The sequence below is a fragment of the Phyllobates terribilis genome, unplaced genomic scaffold (genome assembly GCF_046119375.1).
Source record: "Phyllobates terribilis strain yellow unplaced genomic scaffold, ASM4611937v1 Scaffold_2__4_contigs__length_985480577, whole genome shotgun sequence".
Taxonomy (NCBI): Eukaryota; Metazoa; Chordata; class Amphibia; order Anura; family Dendrobatidae; genus Phyllobates; species Phyllobates terribilis.
In genome coordinates, this window is record NW_027362762.1 from 679,507,303 (window position 1) to 679,532,797 (window position 25,495).

Below are 25,495 nucleotides of genomic sequence, written 5' to 3' on the forward strand. Positions count from 1 at the left end.
TTTTGCAAAGTAGCAGTGGCAAACAGCCATCTTTGGCTAGAAAGTGGTCTGAAATTAAGTCAACTATGGGTATGTGCACACAAAAGCTATAAGTTTCCAAAGTTAACAAGCGGTTAAATGAAGTGAGCAAATCATTCTTTAGGCATTTTCTGCTCTGAATCACTCTATTATTTATATAAGAAGTCAATGGGAAGGCTCAAAAGATGCCTGGAAGACGCCTTGGTGTCTTATTAAACATTTTGCCAATGTTTTTTCTTGAAAAACTGCTAGCGATTTCTTTATTGCTGAATGGAGTTAAAATGCATTCAGAAAACACTAGTAAAAAAAAAGCACCCCAAAAACGATGGAAAAACACTCAAAAAAATTTCAGCAGTCAAAAATTTTAAAAAAGTGTTCAGGAAATGTCGTCCTCTAGAAAAACACAGCAGGTTTGACCACCTGAAAAAGACGTTGTATGCATATACCCTTATCGGTGGTGAACAATTAGACTAGACCATCTAAAGTTGCATCAAATTTATGATCCTGTATGAGCCACTGTGATAAATGTGGTGTCTAGAATCAATGGAGCAGTTATCATGGTGTCGTGAACCTATTTAACCCAAGAGATGCTGACAGAAAATTCCTTTCAGCAACTGTGACAAAAAGTAAAAATATCTAGTGACATAAAGTGACACATAAATTGTGTGTTGAAATTTAATGGGCTCGATGCGAGAAAGGACTATTTATGCTGTTTGAAAAATTGACAATTTGAAACAAGACTGTATTTCACTTTTTTAAACAAATCTATCAGTAGGATCAACCTAAGTTATCTATATGTCCAAGGCAATTTGCAGACCATAGAAAGCAAATTCTATGGGCATTGAATCCCTATTCTCCACAGCATTGTTACATGCAGTGTGCCATATGCAAACTGTCTGAAGAAGGTCCCTTCGACCGAAATGTCACTGTTATTGGATTGCTTTGCTAATAAATCTGATATTATTTTTCTGCAATTCGGTGAATGTCGGATTCTTTCTTCGCTGAGTATATGGAGTGACATCCTATCCTGGCACCATGACGTATATCCTATTTTTATAAGCATGATGATAGGCAATACCCTAAACTAAAAATGATCTGTTCTCTCATGGATATTACACTTGCAGTTCCAAGCTAGACACTCCTGGAAATAGTCTACAAGGAGGAGGAAAGTGTTCAGATGTCTAAAATGCAAACTGTGAGCACTATTGCAAAGATAAAACAACTGCAGCTTTGTTGTAGAAGGGACTACTTTTATGGTCAAATGCACTGTTGTCCTGAAGCCAGGTGGCCTTAGAAAGTGTTTACCTTGTTCACCTTTCACTGCTGCTAAACCAAAGGAGTGCTATTGGAGGTGTTACCAAGCGGAGAAATGTGCAACTTGTCATGAGTTGCTGGAAAGTGAAATCCCATGGCTTGGCAGGCTAAATCGTATTTAAGAACTATCAAGGATGCATCTAAATATATGGTTTTCCATTAAAATGTGCCCAAAGACTGGTGAATCTGTTCTAATTTTTATTGAGACTGAATTTGGAACTTTGTAGCCTTAACTTGCATCATTGTGTTTGCTATTGGACAGACGACCAATATTTTTTTTCTGTCAACAGAAAAAGAAAGAGAGAAGAGGAGAGAGAAGTGGCAGATCTCTAATGAGTCATTAAGTATTCAGATCATAAAGAAGCAGCCAAATGGCCCAATTCTCTTGACCAGTCATGTAAAAAGTGATCATCCTCTCTACAATTTGCATAGTGTTGTCGTGTGTGTGTGTGTGTGTGTGTGTGTTCAGCTTGCTCTGGGCAAGTAACCCACAATAAGTTTACTTCCAGAATGTAGTAAGAAACTAAAATACCAAAAACAAGTTCAAAATCTTATAAAAAGACTTCCCAGAGTAGATGAGAATATTATAGCTGCAGATATGGCCCCCACCATGGGAAGGTAAGGTTTCCATATACAGTACTTTAGGCAATATAATTTATTAATGCGTACATATTGCCTCGGTCAAGTGAAATCCAAGGATTGTTGTGGGGCAATAGAGCAAACCTCAGTGATGACTATCCAATCAAAACATTGCAGCCTTTTCTATTTTGTAAAAACATTCAAACTTGTTATTTAATAATTGCAAAAATGATATATTTTAGGTCAAAATAACAAAGAGGTATACTTACGGACGCAAACTGTGTCAGAGGACCATGTTCCATCACTTAAACACGTTGCCGTTAAAATATGTCCTGGTGTTGGTGAATAGCCGGTTTGGCAATTCAGTGTGACAGTGGTATCTTTAGAGAAGATAGTTTGTTTCGAGAATTCTTCACTAAGCTCTGCGAATGTAATACTTGGGGGAGAACTGCAAAAGTCTGTGAAATACATAAAAATCTTGTGAAATTTCTAAAAGTTGTAAACTTGTATGAATTCTTCTGCAATATGTTTACTGGAGGCCAGTTTTGATCAAGAGTCTTGATTCAAGACCTTTATAGGAAGAAGGTATGTAAAGGACAAAAAGCTTAAAGGGGTTGTCTCACAACAAGTACATTTTAATTAATAAATTGTGGAATAAAACTAAGTTCCACAACTTAATGTGTTAAAAAAATATTCCTGTGCTGAGCTAATCTTATAAGTATGCCCCTGGTGTGTACTGTGTAATGCATACCTCCCAACTTTTGAAGAACAGAAAGAGGGACAAATTGTGCGGCGCAGCAGGCACGCAGCAGCAAGTTTTGGCCATGCTCTTGGTCACACCCCAATGCACGCCCATTTACCATTTCTTCCTACCCTGGCAGGAGGAGTTGTCAGAGGGGTAGTGACAGTGAGGGAAATTCAGAACATGCCCGAGACTGCAGGGTGTAGACCCAAATCTGGGACTATCCACTGTATCCATTACAGTTGGGACTAGAGATGAGCGGATAGATTCACAGGACTCATTTCCAGTGTCCAGGTCAGTGGTACCAGGCAACTGGACAGCAGGCCACGAATCTCTTGCCTTCCAGCATCCCCGGAGCGGATTTTGATTAACCAGAGCTGGAGCGATGTCATTTGTGCGTCCTGCTCATCTCTAGTTCGGACCTGTGGATTTATTTTTTGTTCATTCATTCACAGTCGTAGTCTCCAGAACTCTTTCATCTTTATGTAGCTTCAAGTGATGGGCGAGCACTATAATGCTTGAGTGCTCGTTCCTCGGGTCGAGCACATTGGAATACTCGGGTGCTCAACCTGAGCAACGAGCCCAATGTAAGTCTATGGGAAACTCGAGCATTTTTCAGTCGGCTCCCCCTGGCGGTCTGCAGAGGGCCTAAAAATTGGCCAAATCGATGGGAACAGTGCTCAAATGGCATGGGAACAGCATGGGGAAGACCCCTGGTAGCATTTCTGACTCCCAGGTCACTGCAGTCAACAATGTTGTCAGAGGTGTTAGGCCACTTTTATGGACTCACAATAAAACATACTAAAACGAAACCAAAATGGATTTTCACATGTAGCGTTTTTGATGCGTTTTTGCACTTTTGCATTGCTTTCAACCGTTACAAATGCATTCACTGGGAAATGTCATTTTAATATTTTACAACCTTATTTGGCCATGTGGTGTGTGAGACGTGATCAGACACATCCTGTTTCATTTATGAAGGAGGGACTCTGAAAGTCACAAAGCCTATTTTTATAGGGCCAACAGGCGGCCCTTATTATTCTTAAAGGGCCAGCAGTCGGCCCTCACTATTCTTAGAGAGCCATCAGCCGGCTAGGCTTTGTTATACCCATTACTAAAGAGTGGGTCTCTTATTCTGTTATTGCGTATGCAGTGAGTGGCAGGGCTGCCCAAAATTTGGACGCACCCCAGTACCCCTTTGAAAATTTGGACGCACCCCAATACCCATTTGAAGAGACTTAGAGAAGGGCCTCCTGAAAACAATGTTCTCATTATTAGGAAGTGGGTTAACCATTGTGTTTGCCTATGCAGTGAATGCAAGGGTTGCCAAAAATTTGAAGGCACTCCAATGCCCCTTGGAAGAGACGTAGAGGGCCTCATGAAAAATGTTCCCATTATTAGGAAATAGGTCTCCCATAGTGTTGGCCTATGCAGTGAATGCAAGGGTTGCCAAAAATTTGTAGGCACTCCAATGCCTTTTGGAAGTGACGAGGAGGAGGGCCTCATTAAAACATGTTCCCATTAGAAAGGAGAGGGTCTGCTATACTTGTAATGCCCATGCACTAAGTGTATGGGCTGACAAACATTTACCCCTGGTGGGTATACATGAACATACTGTATACAATAAAGTTTTACGGGCATCATAAACACACATGCAATACACATGCAAGGATTGTCCGCCACACATTGTAATGCCGCAGCCATGTTGGCTGTGGTATTACAGTGATTGGTTGGCCACACAGCGCCATCAGGTCTATATCAGACCTGGGTCCGCCATGCCCATCACAGTCACTCTGGAATCAGACAGTGTAGGGAGAGCTGCTGCTGAGCTAGGGAGAGATTTGCTTGTTTCTAGTTAGTGTAGGTATACCAGACTATATTTGAGACACATATTCATCTCAACTAACAGTCCTTCTGAGGACTAATCCAGCTGCAGAGACATCAGTGCTAGGCAGGAAGGCAGGGTATATAGCAGACTGCAGTGCACATAGCAAGAGGGTCCATTCCAGTTCTGTCTGCTGCTGGCGCTTTTACAGATATTTGTAGAAATAGGCCCAGGTATCAGGGGCCAGGAATAATTTTTTTTTATTTTAATCCTGATTATTTGCTTAAAAAGCAATCCAGAGAACACCGTTTATCTGCGCCATTTGCTTGTTGGCACTGCAGAATACAGCCAGGTCCTTTCCATATTACAGCGCTAAAAATCCAGCTATTTAAAACTGTGGTTAAAACTGTGATTACACGGATCATATATAATTGCGCTGAAAATATTGCCATTTCTGGTCTCCATTTAAATTTTGTTGCAGTGTGTCAGTGAACTGATTGACACAAGGTCGGCGCTGTTAAAAATAGTTACCTACATGCCAGCTATTTAAAACTGTGGTTTGTCCATCACACGAATCACATATAATTGCGCTGAAAATTCTGCCATTTCTGGCCTCCATTAAAATTTTGTTTCAGTGTGTCAGTGAAGCTATTGACACCAGTTTGCTGTTAAAAATAGTTATCTACAGGCCAGCTATTTAAAACTGTGGTTTGTCTGTCACACAAATCATATATAATTGCGCTGAAAATTCTGCCATTTCTGGCCTCCATTAAAATTTTGTTTCAGTGTGTCAGTGAAGCTATTGACACCAGTTTGCTGTTAAAAATAGTTACCTACAGACCAGCTATTTAAAACTGTGGCTTGTCCGTCACACGAATCACTTATAATTGCGCTGAAAATTCTGCCATTTCTGGCCTCCATTAAAATTTTGTTCCAGTGTGTCAGTGAAGCTATTGACACCAGTTTGCTGTTAAAAATAGTTACCTACAGGTCAGCTATTTAAAACTGTGGTTTGCCCGTCACACGAATCATATATAATTGCGCTGAAAATATTGCCACTTCTGACCTCCATTTAAATTTTGTTGCAGTGTGTCAGTGAACTGATTGACACGAGGTCGGCGCTGTTAAAAATAGTTACCTACAGTCCAGCTATTTAAAACTGTGGTTTGTCCGTCACACGGATCACATATAAGTTTTCTCCAAATTCAGCCATTTGTAGTGAGCATGGATCTGATCCTCCTTCCTCCCACCATACCGAGTGCCCGGAGACAACTGATCCCACACTTGGACACTCCGAAGAGCTGTTCACTTTTCCATTTATAGATTTGGGCCTCTCGCCTGGTCCACTTGAAGCGGGGCAAGAGGAGATCGCATGTAGTGATGCTCAAATATTTGAGCAGCTCCGGTCATAAGAAGGCAACGGTGGGAAAGTGTCACAAGATGTAAAAGATGATGAGACACAATTGACAGAAAGTCAGGAGGAGGACCAGGGTGCGGAAGTAGAAGACGAGGTTGTGGACGATATAGTAACTGACCCAACCTGGCAGGAGGACATGCAGAGCGAGGACAGCAGCACACAGGGGGAGGGAGGCAGAGCACTCCAACAGGCAGGAAGAAGCAGTATGGTGGCCTCAGACAGAAGGCGGGCAACCGTTCCCTGAAACACCAAAACGATAGAAGTTGCCAGTACAACTGTTAGGTCTTCCCGAGTCTGGTTGTTTTTTAAAGACTCTGCCGATAACCCCAAAAAGGCCATTTGCACCACCTGCCAGGCCAGCATCAACAGGGGTAGCAAAACTACCAGCCTGACCACCACCTGCATGATCAGGCACATGGCAGCAAAGCACCTGACTTTGTGGGCGGTATCCCAAGGTCCAGGAACAGTGTCTGCAGGTGACACCACTGCTTATTCCGCTGTTGTGCGTGCAAGCCAATCCTCTGTCCATAGTGCATGCAAAGATGCTTCCTGCCCTGTACCTGTCGTTGCACTCTCTCAACTAGCACCATCAGCAAGCATGTCTTGTCCCAGCGCAGCGTTCAGCTGTCCATACCCCAGTACTTGGAACGCAAGCGCAAATATGCAGCCACACTACTAAATTCCCACATATCGCGACTGCTTCCACTCGAAATGTTGCCTTTTAGGCTCGTGGAGACGGAAGCTTTGTGCAACCTGATGGCGGCAGCCGTCCCTCGGTACTCGGTCCCCAGCCGCCACTATTTCTCCCGGTGTGCCGTCCCCGCATTACACAAGCACGTGTCCCACAACATTAACTGTGCCCTCAACAATGCAGTTACAGGGAAAGTCCACCTAACCACGGACACGTGGACAAGTGCTTGTGGGCAGTGACTGTACATCTCGTTGACGGCACACTGGGTTAACATAGTGGAAGCCGGGACTCAGTCGGACCTTGGGACGAAACACATCCTTACGATGCCAAGGATTGAGGGCTCAAGGTCAATCACGGAAGCTCCCACAGTCTACAGCTCCTGCACCTCATTCTCCTCCTCCTTTTCAGCCTCCATCTCCGAAATTACAACATCAGTCACAAGCTGGAAGCACTGCAGCACTGCCTCGGCCAAGCGGCAACAGGCTGTGCTGAAGCTAATATGCTTAAGTGACAAACCGCGCAATACTGAAGAGTTGGGGATAGCTTTGAAAAAGCAGGCAGATCTGTGGCTGACACAGCTGAACCTACAGCCAGGCATGGTCATGTGTAACAATGGCTGGAACCTGGTGGCGAGGCAAGCTCACACATGTATCATGCCTGGCCCATGTGCTTAACCTCGTGGTTCAGCAGTTTCTCAAAAGCTACCCGAAGCTGCCGGATCTGCTTGTCAAAGTACACCGCCTGTGTGCCCATTTCAGAAAGTCAGCTACAGCTTCCGCCACCCTCGCCGTGCTTCAGCAGCATTTTCAGCTTCCGGCTCACTGACTGGTGTGTGATGTCCCCACGCAACGGAACTCTACACTGCAGATGTTGGGAAGGATTTGTGAGCAGAAGAGGGCAGTTGTTGACTACCAGCATCAACAAGGCCGTCGGTATTCAGTTCAGACTCCACACATAAGACCTCAGGAGTGGACATGGATGTCAGACATCTGTTCCATTCTCCAAATCTTTGAGGTCTCCACCAAGATGGTGAACGGCAATGACGCCATAATTAGCGTCACCATTCCGCTTCTCGGTCTTCTGAAACGCTCTCTGCTCACAATCAAAGAGGATGCATTGCAGGCAGAGCACGATGAGATGGAGCAAGGAACCATACAGAGTGATTATACGCAACCCAGCCTCATCTCATCGCAACGTGGATTGGGTGACAATGAGGAGAAGGAGAAGGAGGAAGAACAGGAGCTAGTTTCATGCGCTATAGACGGTACTACCTGCACAACTGTCATACAGTCTATTCAGCATGGATGGCCTGAGGACAGGGAGCAGGAGGAGAGCATTGTCAGTTGTCCTCTTGGTGAGGACATGGAAGTCTTGCCTGTTAGCAGTCTGGCATGCATGGCTGAGTTTATGCTATGCTGCCTTTCCCGTGACCCTCGCGTTCTCAAAATTTTGGGTGACAGTCATTACTGGTTGGTGACACTTCTAGACCCACACTACAAGGAGAACTTTTTATATCTTATTCCTGAGGCAGACAGGTCTACAAAAATGGGGCAGTACCAGAAGGCCCTTGTTGCGGAACTATTAAAAAAATTTCCATCTGAAAACGCTGGCAGCAGAGGTCACAGTTCGTTGGACAACCAAGGAGTACAGCAGAGAGAAAACACAACTATAATCCAACAGAGGCAGGGGAACACTGTCAAAGTTCTGGGAGCGTTTTCTCAGGCCCTCTCATCGCACAGGCCCAGAGGCGCGGGTACTCTTACAAGGAGTGCACAGTTTGGGAAGGTGCTGAGAGAGTACCTTGCCGACCGTACCAACGTCCTCCGTGATTCCTCTGTGCCTTATAATTATTGGGTATCCAAGCTGGACACATGGAATGAACTGGCTCTTTACACCTTGGAGGTCCTGGCCTGCCCTGCCGCTAGCATTTTATCAGAGCGGGTCTTTAGTGCTGCTGGTGGAATTATAACTGATAAGCGCATCCGCCTGTCAACTGAAAATGCTGACAGGCTGACTCTTATAAAAATGAACAAGGGCTGGATTGGGCCAGACTTCTCAGCACCCCCGAATGATAGTAGCGTAACATAAACTCAAATCCAGTGTCTTTTTTTGGGAGGTGTATTCCCATGCACCATTTCACACCCACACATGGGTATACGCTTCTTGATTTTGGCTTTTTGCTCTTGTCCTCCTCCTTCTCCTCATCCTCATCCTTCACCAAAATATCACCAGGTTGACCATGGTCCATGATGCAACACCCCCATAATTTTTTAAAGGGTGTTTATGATGCCCGTAAAAAAAATTTTATACAGTATGTTCATGTATACCCCCCAGCGGTAAATGTTTGTCAGCCCATACACTTAGTGCATGGGCATTACAAGTATAGGAGGTCCGCTCCTTTCTAATGGGAACATTTTTTTATGAGGCGGTCCTCCACATCTTTTCCAAGGTGCATTGGAGTGCCTCCCAATTTTTGGCAGCCCTTGGATTCACTGCATAGGCCAACATTATGGGAGACCCACTTCCTAATAATGGGAACATTTTTTCATGAGGTCCTCTATGTCTCTTCCAAGGGGCATTGGAATGCCTCCCAATTTTGGGCAGCCCTTGCATTCACTGCATAGGCCAACACTATAGAAGACCCACTTCCTAATAATGGGAACATTGTTTTCAGGAGGCCCTCTGACCTCCACGTCTCTTCCAAGGGGCATTGGAGTGCCTCCAAATTTTTGGCAACCCTTCCATTCACTGCATAGGCCAACACTATGGGAGACCCACTTCCTAATAATGGGAACATTGTTTTCAGGAGGCCCTCTGACCTCCATGTCTCTTCCAAGGAGCATTGGAGTGCCTCCAAATTTTTGGCAACCCTTCCATTCACTGCATAGGCAAACACAATGGGAGACTTACTTCCTAATAATGGGAACATTTTCTTTCAGGAGGCCCTCTACTATGTCTCTTCCAAGGGGCATTGGAGTAGGTCCAAATTTTTGGAAGCCTTTGCATTCACTGCATAGGCAAACAGTATGGGAGACCCACTTCCTAATAATGGGAACATTGTTTTCAAAGGGGTATTGGGGTGTGTCCAAATTTTCAAAGGGGTATTGGGGTGTGTCCAAATTTTGGGCAGACCTGCCACTCACTGCATACGCAATAACAGTATAGGATACCCACTTATTAGTAAAGGGAACAACAAAGCATAGCCTGCTGATAGCTCACTAAGAATAGTGAGGGCCGACTGCTGGCCCTTTAAGAATAATAAAGGCCACCTGATGGCCCTATAAAAATAGGCTTTGTGACTTTCAGAGTCCCTGCTTCAAAAATGAAACAGGATGTGTCTGATCATGTCTCACACAGCACATGGCCAGATAAGGTTGTAAAATGTTAAAATGACATTTCCCGGTGAATGCATTTGTCACGGTTGAAAGCAATGCAAAAGTGCAAAAACGCATCAAAAACGCTATGTGTGAACATAGCCCAAGGTTTGGAGGAGTATATTTGGTTTTGTTTTTTTATTTTGGCTTATATACAAGTCATTACCCTGGAAAGGATGTTCCTTAACATATTTCCCAGGAAAATCCATTTTGGTTTTGTTTTTGTATGTTTTATTGTGAGTCCGTAAAAGTGGCGCAATACCTCTGACAACGTCGTTGACAGCAGTGACCTGGGAGTCAGAAATGCTTCCAGGGGTCTTCCGCATGCTGTTCCCATGTCACTTGAGCAATGTTCCCATCGATTTGGGCAATTTTTAGGCCCCTGCAGACCGCCAGGGGGAGCCGCCTGAAAAATGCTCGAGTTTCCCATAGACTTACATTGGGCTCGTTGCTCGGGTTGAGCACTCGAGCATCCCAATTTGCTCGACCCGAGCATTGAGCACCTGAGCATTTTAGTGCTCGCCCACCACTAGTCATGACGCCACTGCTAAAAAAAAAATCTTTTCACTACAACTGATCTGCTAAATACAGACTTTTCTCTAATCTCCCCTTCATCTCTAAACTCTTGGAACTAACCCCGTATAATCTGCTATCCTTCAGATAACTTGGGTTGTGACCGGTTACAATCTAGTTTCTGCTATTTATACTCTAATGAAATTGCCATTATTAAAGTCTCTAAGGATGTACTACCAGCTAAATCATATGGTCACTAATTTCTACTGCTGCCACTTCATTGTAGAATTTGCTGGTTCTTCTTCCCCTAACTGTTGGGATTTCTCAGGGTCTCTATGCTGATGACACCCAATCATACACTTCTCCTCCTAACATTACCCCCTTACTACTACAAAACACCAGTGATTGTCTGATATCTCTAACATCCTGTCCTCCATATATCTCAAACTGAATATTTCCAAAACCAAACTCCTTGTGTTTCCTACCTCTACTAACCTACCTACACCATGATATGTTTTGCCATATTTCTGAGTGTGGTTCTATCATAACTCTCAAGCAGCACACCCTCTGTCTTGGAGTTATATTTGACTCTGACCTTTTTTTCATTCCCTCACTCACAAGCTCATGTTACCTGCAGTTTAAAAACATCTCCAGAATCCCCCCTTTACATACCTTTGAAACTGCAAAAAATATTACTGTCGATCTCTTTCATTCGCAACTGTACTACTCACTGATGATCGGTCTCCCTCTCCTCTCCCTCCCTAAACTCTTCCCTCTCCAGCCTATCCTGATTGCAACAACCAGGGTCATAGTTTTGTTGAGCTGCTGCACTGATGGCTCTATATTGCGCACTGGTTGCCCATTCATTATAGAAGGCAACACAAACTTATCATACTCACCCAGAGGTGCGCATAAGCAGTGACAGCTTCATTGAAATGAAGCATTTTAAAGCCTTGTTATACCCAGACTGATGAATGCTTGTACTTGATGAACGCATATAATGCATGCAAGCAGTATGTGTCTGATTAATGGAGCAGCAGCAAAGTGAATGCTGCTTCATCGGATGGCACAATGTAGATCTCTAGCTCACATGATTGCATAATGGCTGCTACTAGTCAGCTTGAGAGAGTGCACTTTCTGCATCATACCACATTATAACACAGGACAGCAGAACTGAACTTTGTCTCATTGCTAACAAATATGCTTCAGTAGTTGTCCTCTCACAGGGTTTTCAGCTCTGCTGCAGAGCTGTGTCTAATTACAACTAACATGGTACAGCATAGTTGAATCTTGTATCATTGCAAAAAGATTTGCAGTTATCCTCTCACAGCACGGTCAGCTGTGCTGTACTGCCCTTTACCCACACTGGCTGTGTGAAATGGAAGCTGAAACACTATGAGAGGTCAACTGTTGCTGCAAATGTGTTTGTAATGAGACAAAGTTCAGTTCTGCTGTACTGACTGCTGAGTTATTATCAAATACAGCTCTGCAGTGAGTTCAAGAGAGCAAACTTTCAGTCATTACATGTCTCACACGGGTAACACCTCCTTAAATTAAAAAAAAAAGCACTGGAGACAGATTCTCAGGGAGAACAGTGTCCTGCCCATATATCTTAACAGCTCATTTACATAGTAAGAAAAGCACGGATTTCTATGGAATAAGACATTACATATAATTGTATTCAACTTTCTATGATTCTGACAGATTCCCTTTAAATATAATGGGCCAACCATGCAGCATAAAAAGAAAAGCCTAGTAAAACCAACAGTAAAAGGTAACAACAATTGGCATGGGTTACAGCATTTAGACTTCACAAATAAAAAACTAATCTAGGAAATTGCATAATTCACATGGAGAAAATGTGCAGCTAGAATAAAAGAAAAATTAGTAGAGAATGCAGCACCTGTAAACACACTGTCACTATTTGTCTGCTGTTCCTGTACTCTATCACAAATATCTGTAATGGAAAGAAAAATTGACAATATTAACAATGATTCAATAAAAAGCAACAAGAAATCGGTATGATCACCATTTTAATAGCAGAGACTGCTGTAGTTAATCAATTAAAGGGAAAATGTCAGCATGTTTATGCCATGTAATCTGATAGCAGCGTAACATAGGGCAAGAGAGCTTGTTTCCAACAATGTATCACTTACTGGGCTACTTGATGTAGTTTTGGTCAAAATGCTAAGCTGTTTATAACCCTGCCCACACCCCTGATTGGTAATGTACACTGTACATGGTCAGCGAGATGCTAATCAGTGGTGGAGCTGGATTACACAGTCTGACTGTCTTGCATGTGAGACCTAGTCAGGCAGTGATAATCTCATGCTGCTAAAATACTGATTGTATTGAAACTACAGCACACCGCCTAATAAATGACACATCCTTGGAATTAGGCTTACTTATTTATTTATTTTACTCACTTATATAGCGCCATTAATTCCACAGTGCTTTACATACATGCCCTATAATGTGCTGCTCTCAGATTATATGGCAATAACCTGCTGACATATTCCCTTTACGTAAACAAGAAGTTATATTTAATTTTATGCTAAACATTAATAAAACAAGACAGTAAATTCCTGCACAAATTAAATGTAATTACTTCAATCATAGTATTATATCAATGTATGCATTTTTTAAGGTTGTACATCTTATTTGTTTAAGTGAATAAAGTTGGACAACTCAGATTTTGACCACATACAATCAAACTTTTGACACCACCATACCACTGAAACTGCCAGTTTTAACATGTTAAATTGCACACATCATGGAATAGTAACCGCAAAGCTGAATAGAACATATATCTTATTAATTAATTTTTCATCTCCATTGCGGAGATATTAACTAGTAAAGTTTTGAATCTAATTTATGCTAAAGCCAGGGGTGTGTTAGCAGAGATTCATCTTAAAAAGCTTGAACTTGGGGGAAAAAACATCATCAGAGAAGCGTAGAGCTGTCTTTTTCCTGTGAGGCATGTAATGACACACAACCCTGTTCCCCTCCATGATCTCAGCCCCTATTGAGTAGAGTAGATCATAGCTGTGTGTCAAACTCAAACACACAGAGGGCCAAAATGAAAAACTTGGACAAAGTCGTGGGCCAACCAGTATACAGTATAACGGGGCCCTACACAGTCCTTCATACAGTATAATGGGCCCCACATAGTCCTCCGTACAGAATAATGGGCCCCACAAAGTCCTCCATACAGAATAATGGACCCCACAAAGTCCTCCATACAAAATAATGGCCCCACATAGTCCTCCATACAGTATAATGGCCCCACATAGGGGTGGTGGTTATGGTGTCGCTGGCCAAATAAAACCACCATGTGGGCTAGATTTGGCACATGGGCCAGAGTTTGCCATGTATGGTGTAGAGGGAGGGGGAGTAGAGTAGAGCTGACATTGCCCTGAGATGAAAGTTGTAGGAGGTGTTTATAATGACGCATAGCTCTGCTCTACTCCTCTCGCCTCATACTTACTGCCTTCATATGAAAGCTGCAAGAGGTTTTTGTAACGATATGTGTTCTATTCTGCACAGTGAATACCAGCAGTGAGATCATCAGAGGAGAGCAGGACTGGGTGTCATCCCAGGTCTCACCTGAGGAAGCCTCTGACCTTCTCTTGGGGTGTTATTTTTTCTCCCTGCATGAGGCCTCCTGCTTATGATTGGGCAACTTCATGTAGGGGAAAAAAGTACACGCCCCCAGAGAAGAATTTCTTCTAATGCCCCTTCGGTCGTAGCAAAAATAAGAATCCAAACTTTACTATCTAATATCTCTACAATGGAGATGAGAAATAAAAAATATATATACATATATTTTATTCAGCTCTACAGCCACTATTCCATGATGGAGCCAGTTTAACATGCTAAAACTGGTGAAAGGTCCTTTTTAGCCAAAAGTCATCAAATATCTCTTGTGTTATTGTGCAGGCCCTCTCTTTGATCTCAACATACCTCACAAGTGAACATTTTGTGTTTAACACTTGGACTCTTACCTATCTACACCTTTGTCAAAAGACAGCTTATAAAAGTCATCAAATATCTTGTTAGATGCCAAAGCTACAAAACATAACTCTGTACTTCTCCTTCTAAACCTGTCTCTGCCCTCTTCTTTACAGATATTTTCATCTGCTGGCACTGGTATGGAACAGTTTACTATGAAAATGTTTATCCAATATCCATTTATGAGAATCATACCTGTGCATGGTGCAGGAATCTCTTGTTCAGGACTATCCAAATCTATGAAATCTGAAGCAGCTGGAACTTTATAAATAAGAAATATGGCAGAGATGTTAGATTATATTCTATTTTAGCAATTCTCTTCTTGAATAAGTGAGCTAAAAATATAATTCTTAATTAAAAATACATAAAATATAGCCATTTTTGAACAAGAACGAATTAGTGTAATTACTAGAGATGAGCACTCTTTATCCACTCGTATTGCAAATCACAAAGAGGTTATTTGATGCCAATGAACTTTTGGTTGAAAATTCTGTGAAACTGGCAAATTCCAATTTCAAAAGATCCATTCATCTCTAGAGATTGCACTGTATTTTCTTTGCAAGTTAAAAAAAATATTCAGTCAATTATGATTGACACTGGGACAATTTTTGCAGCTGTTGACTTGAATTCATAGAACCTTAAAATAGGTTTTCCATTTTAAGAAATATGTTTCTCAAAGTACTATGGATTTGCAAAAAGGATTTTTATTGTCTTTCTTAAAGGGAACCTGTCATCTTTGCTATGCAATCTGACAGCAGCATGGTGTAAGGACAGATACTCTGATTCTAGGGATGTCTCATTTACTGGACTGTTTTCTGGATTTTTTATAAAATCTCTGTTTTATCTGCTGCAGATCTATCGTTCTCTGAATGCCGCCACCACTGATTGGCAGCTTTCAGTATACACTGCGCATAGGCAGACAGCTGCCAATCAGTGATGGGGGTGGAGTTATACAGAGTAGGATTACTAAAAAGCAGGAGATAGCCAATCCTCTAGTGATAATCTCCTGCTGATAAAACACTGATTTTATTGAAACAGCACATGAACCATTAAGTGTGGATTGGAATCCACTGGAAGTGGATCACTGCAATCATGCTCTTTGCCTCTACATCCTGCTGCTCTCAGAGTACATAGCAAAAACCTGCTAACAAATTCCCTTTAATATACATATATTTGTTTTCATGTTGTTACACTGACTTTCCCTCTATTGCAATTGGGCCCTTGCAACAGCCACCAGTCATTCCAGTATTTGTGCTTATTTATTATTCCTACTACTAGGTAGATTTGCCCTTTAAAGGGGATACCATTAAACTTGAGGCTGAAGTAGGAAAGCATTTATGAGTTCTTTTCTTAAAGTTCAAAACTCATTTAAAGAAGAAATCTGCCTAGTTCTATAGGTTTTTATTAAAAAAAAAAAAGGAATGGCTAACTAGTGCATGCTACTGGGGGCCAAATGCAATAATTGGAAAGTCAGTGTGACACCTTAATATTAAATAAATCCATATTATGAAAGCCAATAAAAATGCATCATTTCAACTCTTTCTGTAATGAACAGACATCATCAGGTAAGAAAAAAATCTTTATTAATTTGAAACTGATTTGTTATGTTATTAAACTTTTTCCATATTGCATAATCAAATCCCTATAAAAATCGCAATTAAAGAGAAATAGGTCACTACTATTAGTTGTCAGTTACTATAGGCAATATCCACAGGTATCCGTATTATTAGAGGAGGTGTCCTGTGTCTATTAGTAAGATACAACAATGTCATTTGTTAGAGTTTGGAGTTAATATTATTCTACACAAATCATGTTGTAAATTTTTTTTCCCATCATCAATGTTTATCATCAGGGGTCCAAAACCAGATGTTGAGAGTGGCAAAGCAGTGACTGCTGGCATGACCCTCCTACAAACCAGAGAATAATGTTTTGCCTACTGCTCATTGAGCGTGTCCTATCCAGGATAACTTGCTCTGTATTACATGGGCATTCCATTGACTTTCATGGGCACTATGTTTTGAATAATTTATCCTGTCGTGATGCTGCAGGGATATTGCATGGGGACTCTTCTAACAAATATTGTGGAAAGCTAACAATCAAAAAAATGTTGCTTAAAGGGGTTTTCCGCTACACGGTCAACCCCTTCTCAATTGCTTTGTTCCCCGTGTAAAATAATAACAGTTCTACTCACCTCCAGTGTGGGCACCATTCCAGCAGTGTTGGCACTTGCTGGCGTGACACTGTTATGTCTCGTGAACCCTGTGGCCAATTAGCAATGGCTTCACTGTCCCATCCTTCGGACATAACTGACATTAGTTTCCATCAAAAAGGTCATAAACATAAACCACCTCAATGAAGATTTTCAATACCCATAAAAACCTGCATTTACATAAACCAGATTTTTGAAAAGAGGATGTAGAGCAAATAATATTTAAAAATTATTTATTTTTATTACATCAAATTTACAAACTTCAATAAAAACCATAAAAAAGCAGTGGCCTGTTGATCCCATGCAAGAAGTCATCCAATTAATGAATCACAATGTTAATACAGAAAACACTGCACTATTGCACAAGAAAAAAGGGGGAAGGGTGATGTAAACATAAGACCAATAAATATAATATTATAGTGTCAATTACCGCTATACACATAGATAGGTCAAATATTAATCAAATAATTATTGTCCCCATAGAAAATATTATAAATATATAATCCACAATTTTTAGAAATATATATAAGTGCAGAATTTCCATTCAGCAATGTGCTATGGATTGCAAAATTGTCAAAGAGTTCATGAAAATATGACTGATAGAAGTACCAATAAATTGATTACAAGTGTAGAAGTAAGTTTCCATCAGTCAAATTATTAAGTCAGACTATTCCAATTTATCAAGTCTGACTTAATAATTTGACTGATGGAAACTTACTTCTACACTTGTAATCAATTTATTGGTACTTCTATCAGTCATATTTTCATGAACTCTTTGAGAATTTTGCAATCCATAGCACATTGCTGAATGGAAATTCTGCACTTATATATATTTCTAAAAATTGTGGATTATATATTTATAATATTTTCTATGGGGACAATAATTATTTGATTAATATTTGACCTATCTATGTGTATAGCGGTAATTGACACTATAATATTATATTTATTGGTCTTATGTTTACATCACCCTTCCCCCTTTTTTCTTGTGCAATAGTGCAGTGTTTTCTGTATTAACATTGTGATTCATTAATTGGATGACTTCTTGCATGGGATCAACAGGCCACTGCTTTTTTATGGTTTTTTATTGAAGTTTGTAAATTTGATGTACGGTAATAAAAATAAATAATTTTTAAATATTATTTGCTCTACATCCTCTTTTCAAAAATCTGGTTTATGTAAATGCAGGTTTTTATGGGTATTGAATAACTGACATTAGGTAGAAGTGAAAGCTGCAGCTGTTCTCTCACTTCCTCTAGATGTCTGATTTTTTCAGAAGAAGAAGACAGAGAAGTGGCCGCTGATTGGCTGCAGGGCTCACATAACATAAAAAACGTCACATGAGCCCGGGGAGAGGAAATGTCAACATTGTTGGAACGGCAAACGGTGCCCACACCAAAATTGATTATAGCTGTTATTATTTTATAAGGGGAAACATAGTGATTGAAAATAGGTTGGCCAAGTAGTGGGCAACCCTTTTAAAGCTTAAAGGGAATGTAACATACCTGGCGGCGTCCTTGCATGGTGGTCCATCTCCCACTGTGCAAGAGGGCGCACTTGATCTCCTGTCCAGAATGTCTCTCTGGCTTCCCTCCATGCTGTCTGTTTGTGTCTGTTTCTGCTGCTTAAGGGCGGCGCCCGATCACTTCCTGCCTTTTGTACCTGCTGTGGGTCACACCCCTTGTGCGTCCTCAGCCTATTGCTGTCTGTCACTTGGTATATAGCTCAGCAGCTCCCTTCTATCCCCGCCTGAGCATAGTGTTTCATTCAGTGTGTGCTTGCACTCTGAAGGTGCCAGGTCCCGTTCTGTGTTCTCTTGTCTGCCTATCCTGGAGGCTGTATTTCCAGACCTGTCTGAACACGCTCCTAGCCTGTTCCTCTCGCCTTCTAGGGGCTGATTACCTAGACCCGCTCCTGTATCTTGTCTGTCCTGTCTGAACACGCTCCTTGCCTGTTCGTCCTGCCTCTCTGGGGGCCGTATTCCCAGACCCGCTCCTGTATCCCGCTGCAGTGTCGGTCTCCTCCGTACACTCAGTTCCAGTCTGAACTCTCTCCTATCCTTTACCTGTTTTGCCTCTACGTCCGTTCCCTTCCTTTTTCTGCAGAGTCTGAACTCGTACCTAACTCCTGCTTGTTGTCTCTGTACTCCCGTTTGTGAGTTTGTGGTCCACTCGCTACTTCACTGCAAGTACCCTGTGGGTGTCTGGCTCTGCCTTTCCCTTCCTGTCTGTTCCGTGTGAACAGAGCCCTGTCCCCCCTACTCAGCCTAGCCTGCTCTGACTCCTTTGCTCACCGCTCCTGCGGTTCTAGCCTGCTCTGACTCCTTGCTCACTGCTCCGGCAGTCCTGTCCTGCCCTGCTTCTGCCCGCTGCTCCGGCAGTCCTGTCCTGCCCTGCTTCTGCCCGCTGCTCCGGCAGTCCTGTCCTGCCCTGCTTCTGCCCGCTGCTCCGGCAGTCCTGTCCTGCTCTGCTTCTGCCCGCTGCTCCGGCAGTCCTGTCCTGCCCTGCTTCTGCCCGCTGCTCCGGCAGTCCTGTCCTGCCCTGCTTCTGCCCGCTGCTCCGGCAGTCCTGTCCTGCCCTGCTTGTGCTCGCTGCTCCTGCAGCCCCGTCCTGCTCTGTTCTTGCCCACCGCTTCGGGCGTTCCCTCTCTGCTGTGGTTGTCTACCGCATCTGCGGTTCTGTGACCCAGTCTGTACTGGGTCTTAACCTTTCTGTGCTCCAGCCCGTCCTTTCGGCCAGTACCTCCCTGCCTGCATACTCGCCTGTATCCACCCATCTGCATACCTGCCGTGTTTGCTTATATCCACCAGTCTGTGCCAGCCTAACCTGCCTGTTCCTGAGTCCCAGTGTGTACTGGGTCCTATCCTGCCTGTGTTCCTACCTGCTAGTGCCTCCCTGTCTGCACTCTAGCTGTGCTTGCCTGTACCCCTCTACCTGTATTGTTCCTGAGTCCCAGTGTGTACTGGGTCCTATCCCGCCTGTGTTCCTACCTGCTAGTGCCTCCCTGTCTGCACTCTAGCTGCGCTTGCCTTTACCCGCCTGCCTGCATACCAGTCGTGCCTGCCTATACCCTCCAGTCTGTGCGCCAGCCTAACCAGCCTGATCCAGTAATCCCTGTGTGGGTCAACCCCCGTGTCCGGAGTTTGACCTGGAGTAGCACCTGGTCCCTCTGCCCGGTTTCTCCCTGGTGCACTGGCGTCGTATGCCGTCGTGCCATCTTGGTCGGATCGGCCAGATACTTAGTCACGCCCCTCCAGGCACTCTCCGGTTCATGGTCCAGTGGAATCACTACAATCACACGCACACGCCGCTCAGCCCGGGCGTGTGCATAACAGGGAACTTGTCAGGGTTTTAATAATGATACAGCTGTAAAAAATTATCCAGTCTAGCAGCTCTGAGAAATAAGGTTTTGATGCCACATGCAAATGTGCCTGGAAGTGCAATGGCAGTATTTTGATTTACTTCACCATGCCCCCAATGTACTTCCAAACTCATTTGCATGTGGTTTCAAAGCTTCAGTTGTCAATGCTGGCACAGTGGATTACTAGAAAACAGGTATCACTTCTATCACACTTCTAGGTCTTATACAGCCATACCACTAATTTAATTATTACAATAGCTCTGAGAGGTTCCCTTTAACCCCTTAAAGGGATGGAAAAATACCTAGAAAGCACTTTAAAAATACTTTTTGTTAAGCCCTAAGCACTTTTGTAATTAGCTTTATTATTAAACTCCCCACATTTCTCCCTGTCCTGCTATTTCCTATATGTTTTTTTTTCTTTACTTCCTGTGATGTTTCACTTGAGAGGAGTCTCAAATGAGACATAACAGAAGGCTGGGACTGCACTCACTTATCTGCAGTGTCTATCATCTTTCCTGAAACAGGGTGTCATCAAGGGGCGGCGCTGCAGTCAGTTACCACAGCTTCTGTCAACGCCGACCCCTGATGATGTCCTGTTTTGACAGGGGGAGTGTGATGAAGAAGTGACCACATCTTCTGTCTCCAACACCATCATAGTCACTGCTTCTAACACTGCAGTCGCTTTCCATTTAACAAATTATCATCAGGAGGCATTGTTTGAGGGCAGTTATAGAAGGTGTGTGGCAGCACTGCTGTCACTCACCCTGCTGTAGAGAGATGGACAAGATAGACTAAGTAACTGTAAGAAAACACCACCCTTTGCTGGAACAAGCTGAAAATGAAAGTAAACAAAGAATTGTGCTAGCAGGAACTAAATGTTGCTGGCAGATGGGCAGGGAGAAATACTTTGTGGCTGGACCTGATCATGTGACCCAGAGAGTCTCTTGGGTATAAAGGCCCTGTGTGCCAGATTGCAGGGGGCTTTTGGCGCCAAGAGAGCACAGGGTACAGATTTGCACCGGAGAAGATGCTGCAGCCAGAGATTTTGGTGCCAGGCTGCAGAGTGGAGCAGACGTGCTCCAGAGGGACAGCAGAGACCAGCGCGACAGACCTCAGTGCTGCACCAGAGTTGGACATCGCCTGAGAGGCTCCGCACTCCTCACAGAAGGCTCCCCTGAGCCCTGCACATGTTGGTCAGAGTCAGGACCTGCACCCCACACTGAGTAAGTTCCCGGGATCTGACGCCGCCTGTCAAGAGCCGAGGTCAGTACCCGATTCCCCCAAGCGCGAGAGACTACCGTCGACGGTAAAGCCGAGAAGGGCTGAGAGAGGACCGTGACAGGAAAGACACGCCAGCAGAAGCGGAGGAACCGCGCAAGTGAACAGAGCCATTGCTTACAACTCTCACCTACAGTACAGGGGACAGTTAGGATTAGGATCTCAGGTGGGGTGGGGGCTGTGTGGTACATGGGAGGCTAAACGGGATCTGATAGACTTTATCTGGAAGAGACTTGCGGCCTAGCAGGAAGAACCGGTGACCCCAGCTAGGGCCATATAAAGAGAAAGAGAACTCACGTGGTGTCTCCCACGACTGGGTGCATCACACTGTTGCAAAGGACTGTACTGTTATTCACTGAAATATTTCTCATTGCTATTCCAAGTTGTTGATTATTACTCTTGCTACTAACTCCCTTTGTAAAATAGTTGTTATACATATAAAGTGGTTATATCGATTCCTGACTGTTTTCATCTTGTGTCTCTGTGCGTTGCATTCCTGCACCTACATTGCACTGCTTCCATCATTGGACCAAGCCACCTTTGCCTTGATGACCAAGCCCTATTTTCATTTCCTACCTGTGTCACTTTGTATAATCAATCTGGAAAACTTCTACATATCCCAGTTATTCAGAGACAGTTTTTTTCCTGACACATTGTAGTTTATGTTAGTGGTAAATTTTGGTCAATAAAATCTGCATTTATTTATGAAATTATTAGAAATATTGTGAAAATTTTGAAAACTTAGCAAATTTTCAAACTTTGAATTTGTATGCCATTATAGCAAATAATTATACAACATAAAATGGTAAATAAATAGCATTTACAAAGGTGTACTTTACGTCAATATAATTTTTATAGTGATCTTTTATTTTTTAGGATGTTAGAAGAGTTTAAAGTTTAACAGCAAATTTACATTTAAATCAAAAATTACATAATCTATTTTTTTATGGAACCTTACAAGTTTGAAGTGACTTTCAGGGGTTTATTTATTGGAGAACTCCTAAAAGTTAAACCATTTTAAAGACTGCACCCCTCAATGTATTCAAAACTTCTTTAAGTTTGTTAACCATTCAGGTGTTTTGCAGGTGTTAATGCAAAGTGAAATAACAAAATGAAAAATGATATTTTTTCCCACTAAAATATTGCTTTAGCCCTAAATTTTTCATTTTCACAAGAGGTAAGAGGAGAAAACAAATCCCTCAATTTATTATGCTATTACTTCCAAATGCGCCAGTATCCCATATGTGGTCGAAAACTACTGTTTTAGCACATGGCAGGACTCAAAAGAGAAGGAACACCATTGGATTTTGGAAGAGAAATTTTGGCTGGAATAAATTGCAAATGCCATGTCTCATTTACAGAGCCCTCGAGGTGCCAAAATAGCACAGCACTCCCCCCATAAGTAACCACATTTTAAAATCTATATTCCTGATACAATTTATCTAGGGGTGCAGTGATAATTCTGGGCCCACAGGTGCTTCACACAAGTTTATAACATTGTGACGGCTCAGAAGAGGATTTAATAAGGATCCTTCTCTTTAATAGAGATGAGCGGTGTTCGACTAGAACTATTCGCCAATCTCAAATTCGAGCTGTTTTGGGCGGTGTTCGAGTTGTTCGACGAACCTGAACGATTTGCAAAAAAATTCGGCTGTTCGAGGTTATGTTCGATAACTGTTCGTGCACCAAAAGCGTGTCCTGCATGTCTGGCGCTATTTAGAGCACCAATCATGCAGGGATTGTCTGCCACTCACTGTAATGCCACAGCCATGGTGGTTGTGGCATTACAGTGATTGCCCAAATCGATGGGAACAGTGCCAACAGTGAAACATGAAAAGCCGGCAATTCATCAGCGGCATACACCGGTACCCGACAATTTAGAACCGAAAGAATAGAGCTTCACACATAGATTAGATAGATAGAAACATGTCAGTCACACATATAAGAAGCACAGTGACAGTGTTGCTTACTGTACTTGTCATTTAGTGTAAAGGATTTATCAAAAAAAATAATAGTGTTTTCATGCACCGTCTCTTTAAAAAAGCCGGCGGGCAATTCAGCAGCGGTACCCGACAATTTATAACAGACAGAATAGAGCTTCACACATAGATTAGATAGATAGAAACATGTCAGTCACATATATATGAAGTACAGTGACAGTGTTGATTACTGTACTTGTCATTTAGTGTAAAGGATTTATTAAAAAAAATAATAGTGTTTTCATGCACTGTCTCTTTAAAAAAGCCGGCCGGCAATTCAGCATCTGTACCCAACAATTTAGAATAGAAGGAATAGAGAATCACACATAGATTAGGTAGATAGAAACATGTCAGTCACATATATATGAAGTACAGTGACAGTGTTGCTTACTGTACTTGTCATTTAGTATAAAGGATTTATTAAAAAAAATAATAGTGTTTTCATGCACTGTCTCTTTAAAAAAGCCGGCCGGCAATTCAGCATCTGTACCCGACAATTTAGAATAGAAGGAATAGAGAATCACACATAGATTAGATAGATAGAAACAGGTCAGTCACATATATATGAAGTACAGTGACAGTGCTGCTTACTGTACTTGTCATTTAGTGTAAAGGATTTATTAAAAAAAAATAATAGTGTTTTCATGCACCGTCTCTTTAAAAAAGCCGGCCGGCAATTCAGCATCTGTACCCGACAATTTTGAATAGAAGGAATAGAGAATCACACATAGATTAGATAGATAGAAACATGTCAGTCACATATATATGAAGTACAGTGACAGTGTTGATTACTGTACTTATCATTTAGTATTAAAATAAAGGATTTATTTAAAAAAAAATTGGCGTGGGGATCCCCATAATTTTAGGCTCTAGCGGAGGTTAACCAGACGGCTGGGGCAGATGTTTGAAGCCTGGGAAGGGGGTAATACCCACGGAGCTTCCCAGGCTACTAATATCAGCCCCCAGCGGAATACCTAGCCTTTACTAGCTATTAAAATGGGGGACCCCCCAAAAAAATGACGTGGGGTCCCCCCTATTTTAATAGCTAGCAAAGGCTAGGCAGACAGCTGGGGGCTGATATTAATAGCCCAGGAAGGGTTCCATGAATATTGGCCCCCTCCCAGGCTAGAAACACCAGCCGTCAGCCGCCCCAGAAATGGCGCATCCTTAGGATGCGCCAATTCTGGCACTTAGCCTCGCTCTTCCCACTGCCCTGTAGCGGTGGCAGTGGGGTAATAGGGTTGGGGTTGATGTCAGCTTATAATGCCAGCTGACATCAAGCCCAGGTTAGTAATGGAGAGGCGTCTATAAGACACCCCCATTACTAACCCCATAGTCAAAGTTAAAAGAAAACACAAACACCCAGAATAAAGTCCTTTAATTGAAATAAAGACACATTCCTTTATTGTTCTAAATTAAACCATACTTACCGTCACACCCATTTCAGCTGAAGCCAACGATCTCCTGCAATAAAAGAAAAATAATAAAGCAACCTCATCCTTACCTTTCCATGGTTCCCACGACAGCTTCAGCTCTGCTACATCGAGATAACAGGCTGGACCGCAGCAGAACGCTGCCATCCAGCCTGTCATCCCGCAGACACTGAGAAGCGCAGGCATGCTTGCGCTCTGCAGTGTCTGGCTGTGACGGCATCCAGATGAGCCGAGGTCATGTCCAATGAACTCGGCGCACCTCATGCATGTCACTGACAGCGTGGGAGAATTCTCCTGCACTCAGCACTTCAGCGTGAGAATTCTCCCACGCTGTCAGTGACGTACATGAGGTCAGCTGAGTTCATTGGACATGAATGAGCTCACCTCATGCACGTCACTGACAGCGTGGGAGAATTCTCACGCTGTAGCGCTGAGTGCAGGAGAATTTTCCCACGCTGTCAGTGACGTGCATGAGGTGAGCTGAGATCATTGGACATGAATGAGCTCACCTCATGCACGTCACTGACAGCGTGGGAAAATTCTCCTGCACTCAGCGCTTCAGCGTGAGAATTTTCCCACGCTGTCAGTGACGTGCATGAGGTGAGCTCATTCATGTCCAATGAACTCAGCTGACCTCATGTACGTCACTGACAGCGTGGGAGAATTTTCACGCTGAAGTGCTGAGTGCAGGAGAATTCTCCCACGCTGTCAGTGACGTGCATGAGGTGCGCCGAGTTCATTGGACATGAACT

The 25,495-nt window shown here is 42.9% G+C and overlaps 1 protein-coding gene across 3 annotated transcripts in view; it reads right to left on the reverse strand.

Annotated features, from left to right (window-relative positions):
* The window catches only part of LOC141224013 (C4b-binding protein alpha chain-like), a 140,526-nt gene that overhangs the window by 85,478 nt on the left and 29,553 nt on the right, over positions 1-25,495 (reverse strand). For 2 of the 3 annotated variants that reach the window (XM_073666870.1, XM_073666871.1), the window contains exons 4-6: positions 14,680-14,745; positions 12,377-12,430; positions 2,181-2,369 (exon numbers count right to left, since the gene is read on the reverse strand). In XM_073666870.1, coding sequence (XP_073522971.1) covers positions 2,181-2,369; positions 12,377-12,430; positions 14,680-14,745 — 309 coding nt within the window. The remainder of the gene's footprint in view (positions 1-2,180; positions 2,370-12,376; positions 12,431-14,679; positions 14,746-25,495) is intronic. The other variant, XM_073666872.1, reaches the window with a different exon arrangement.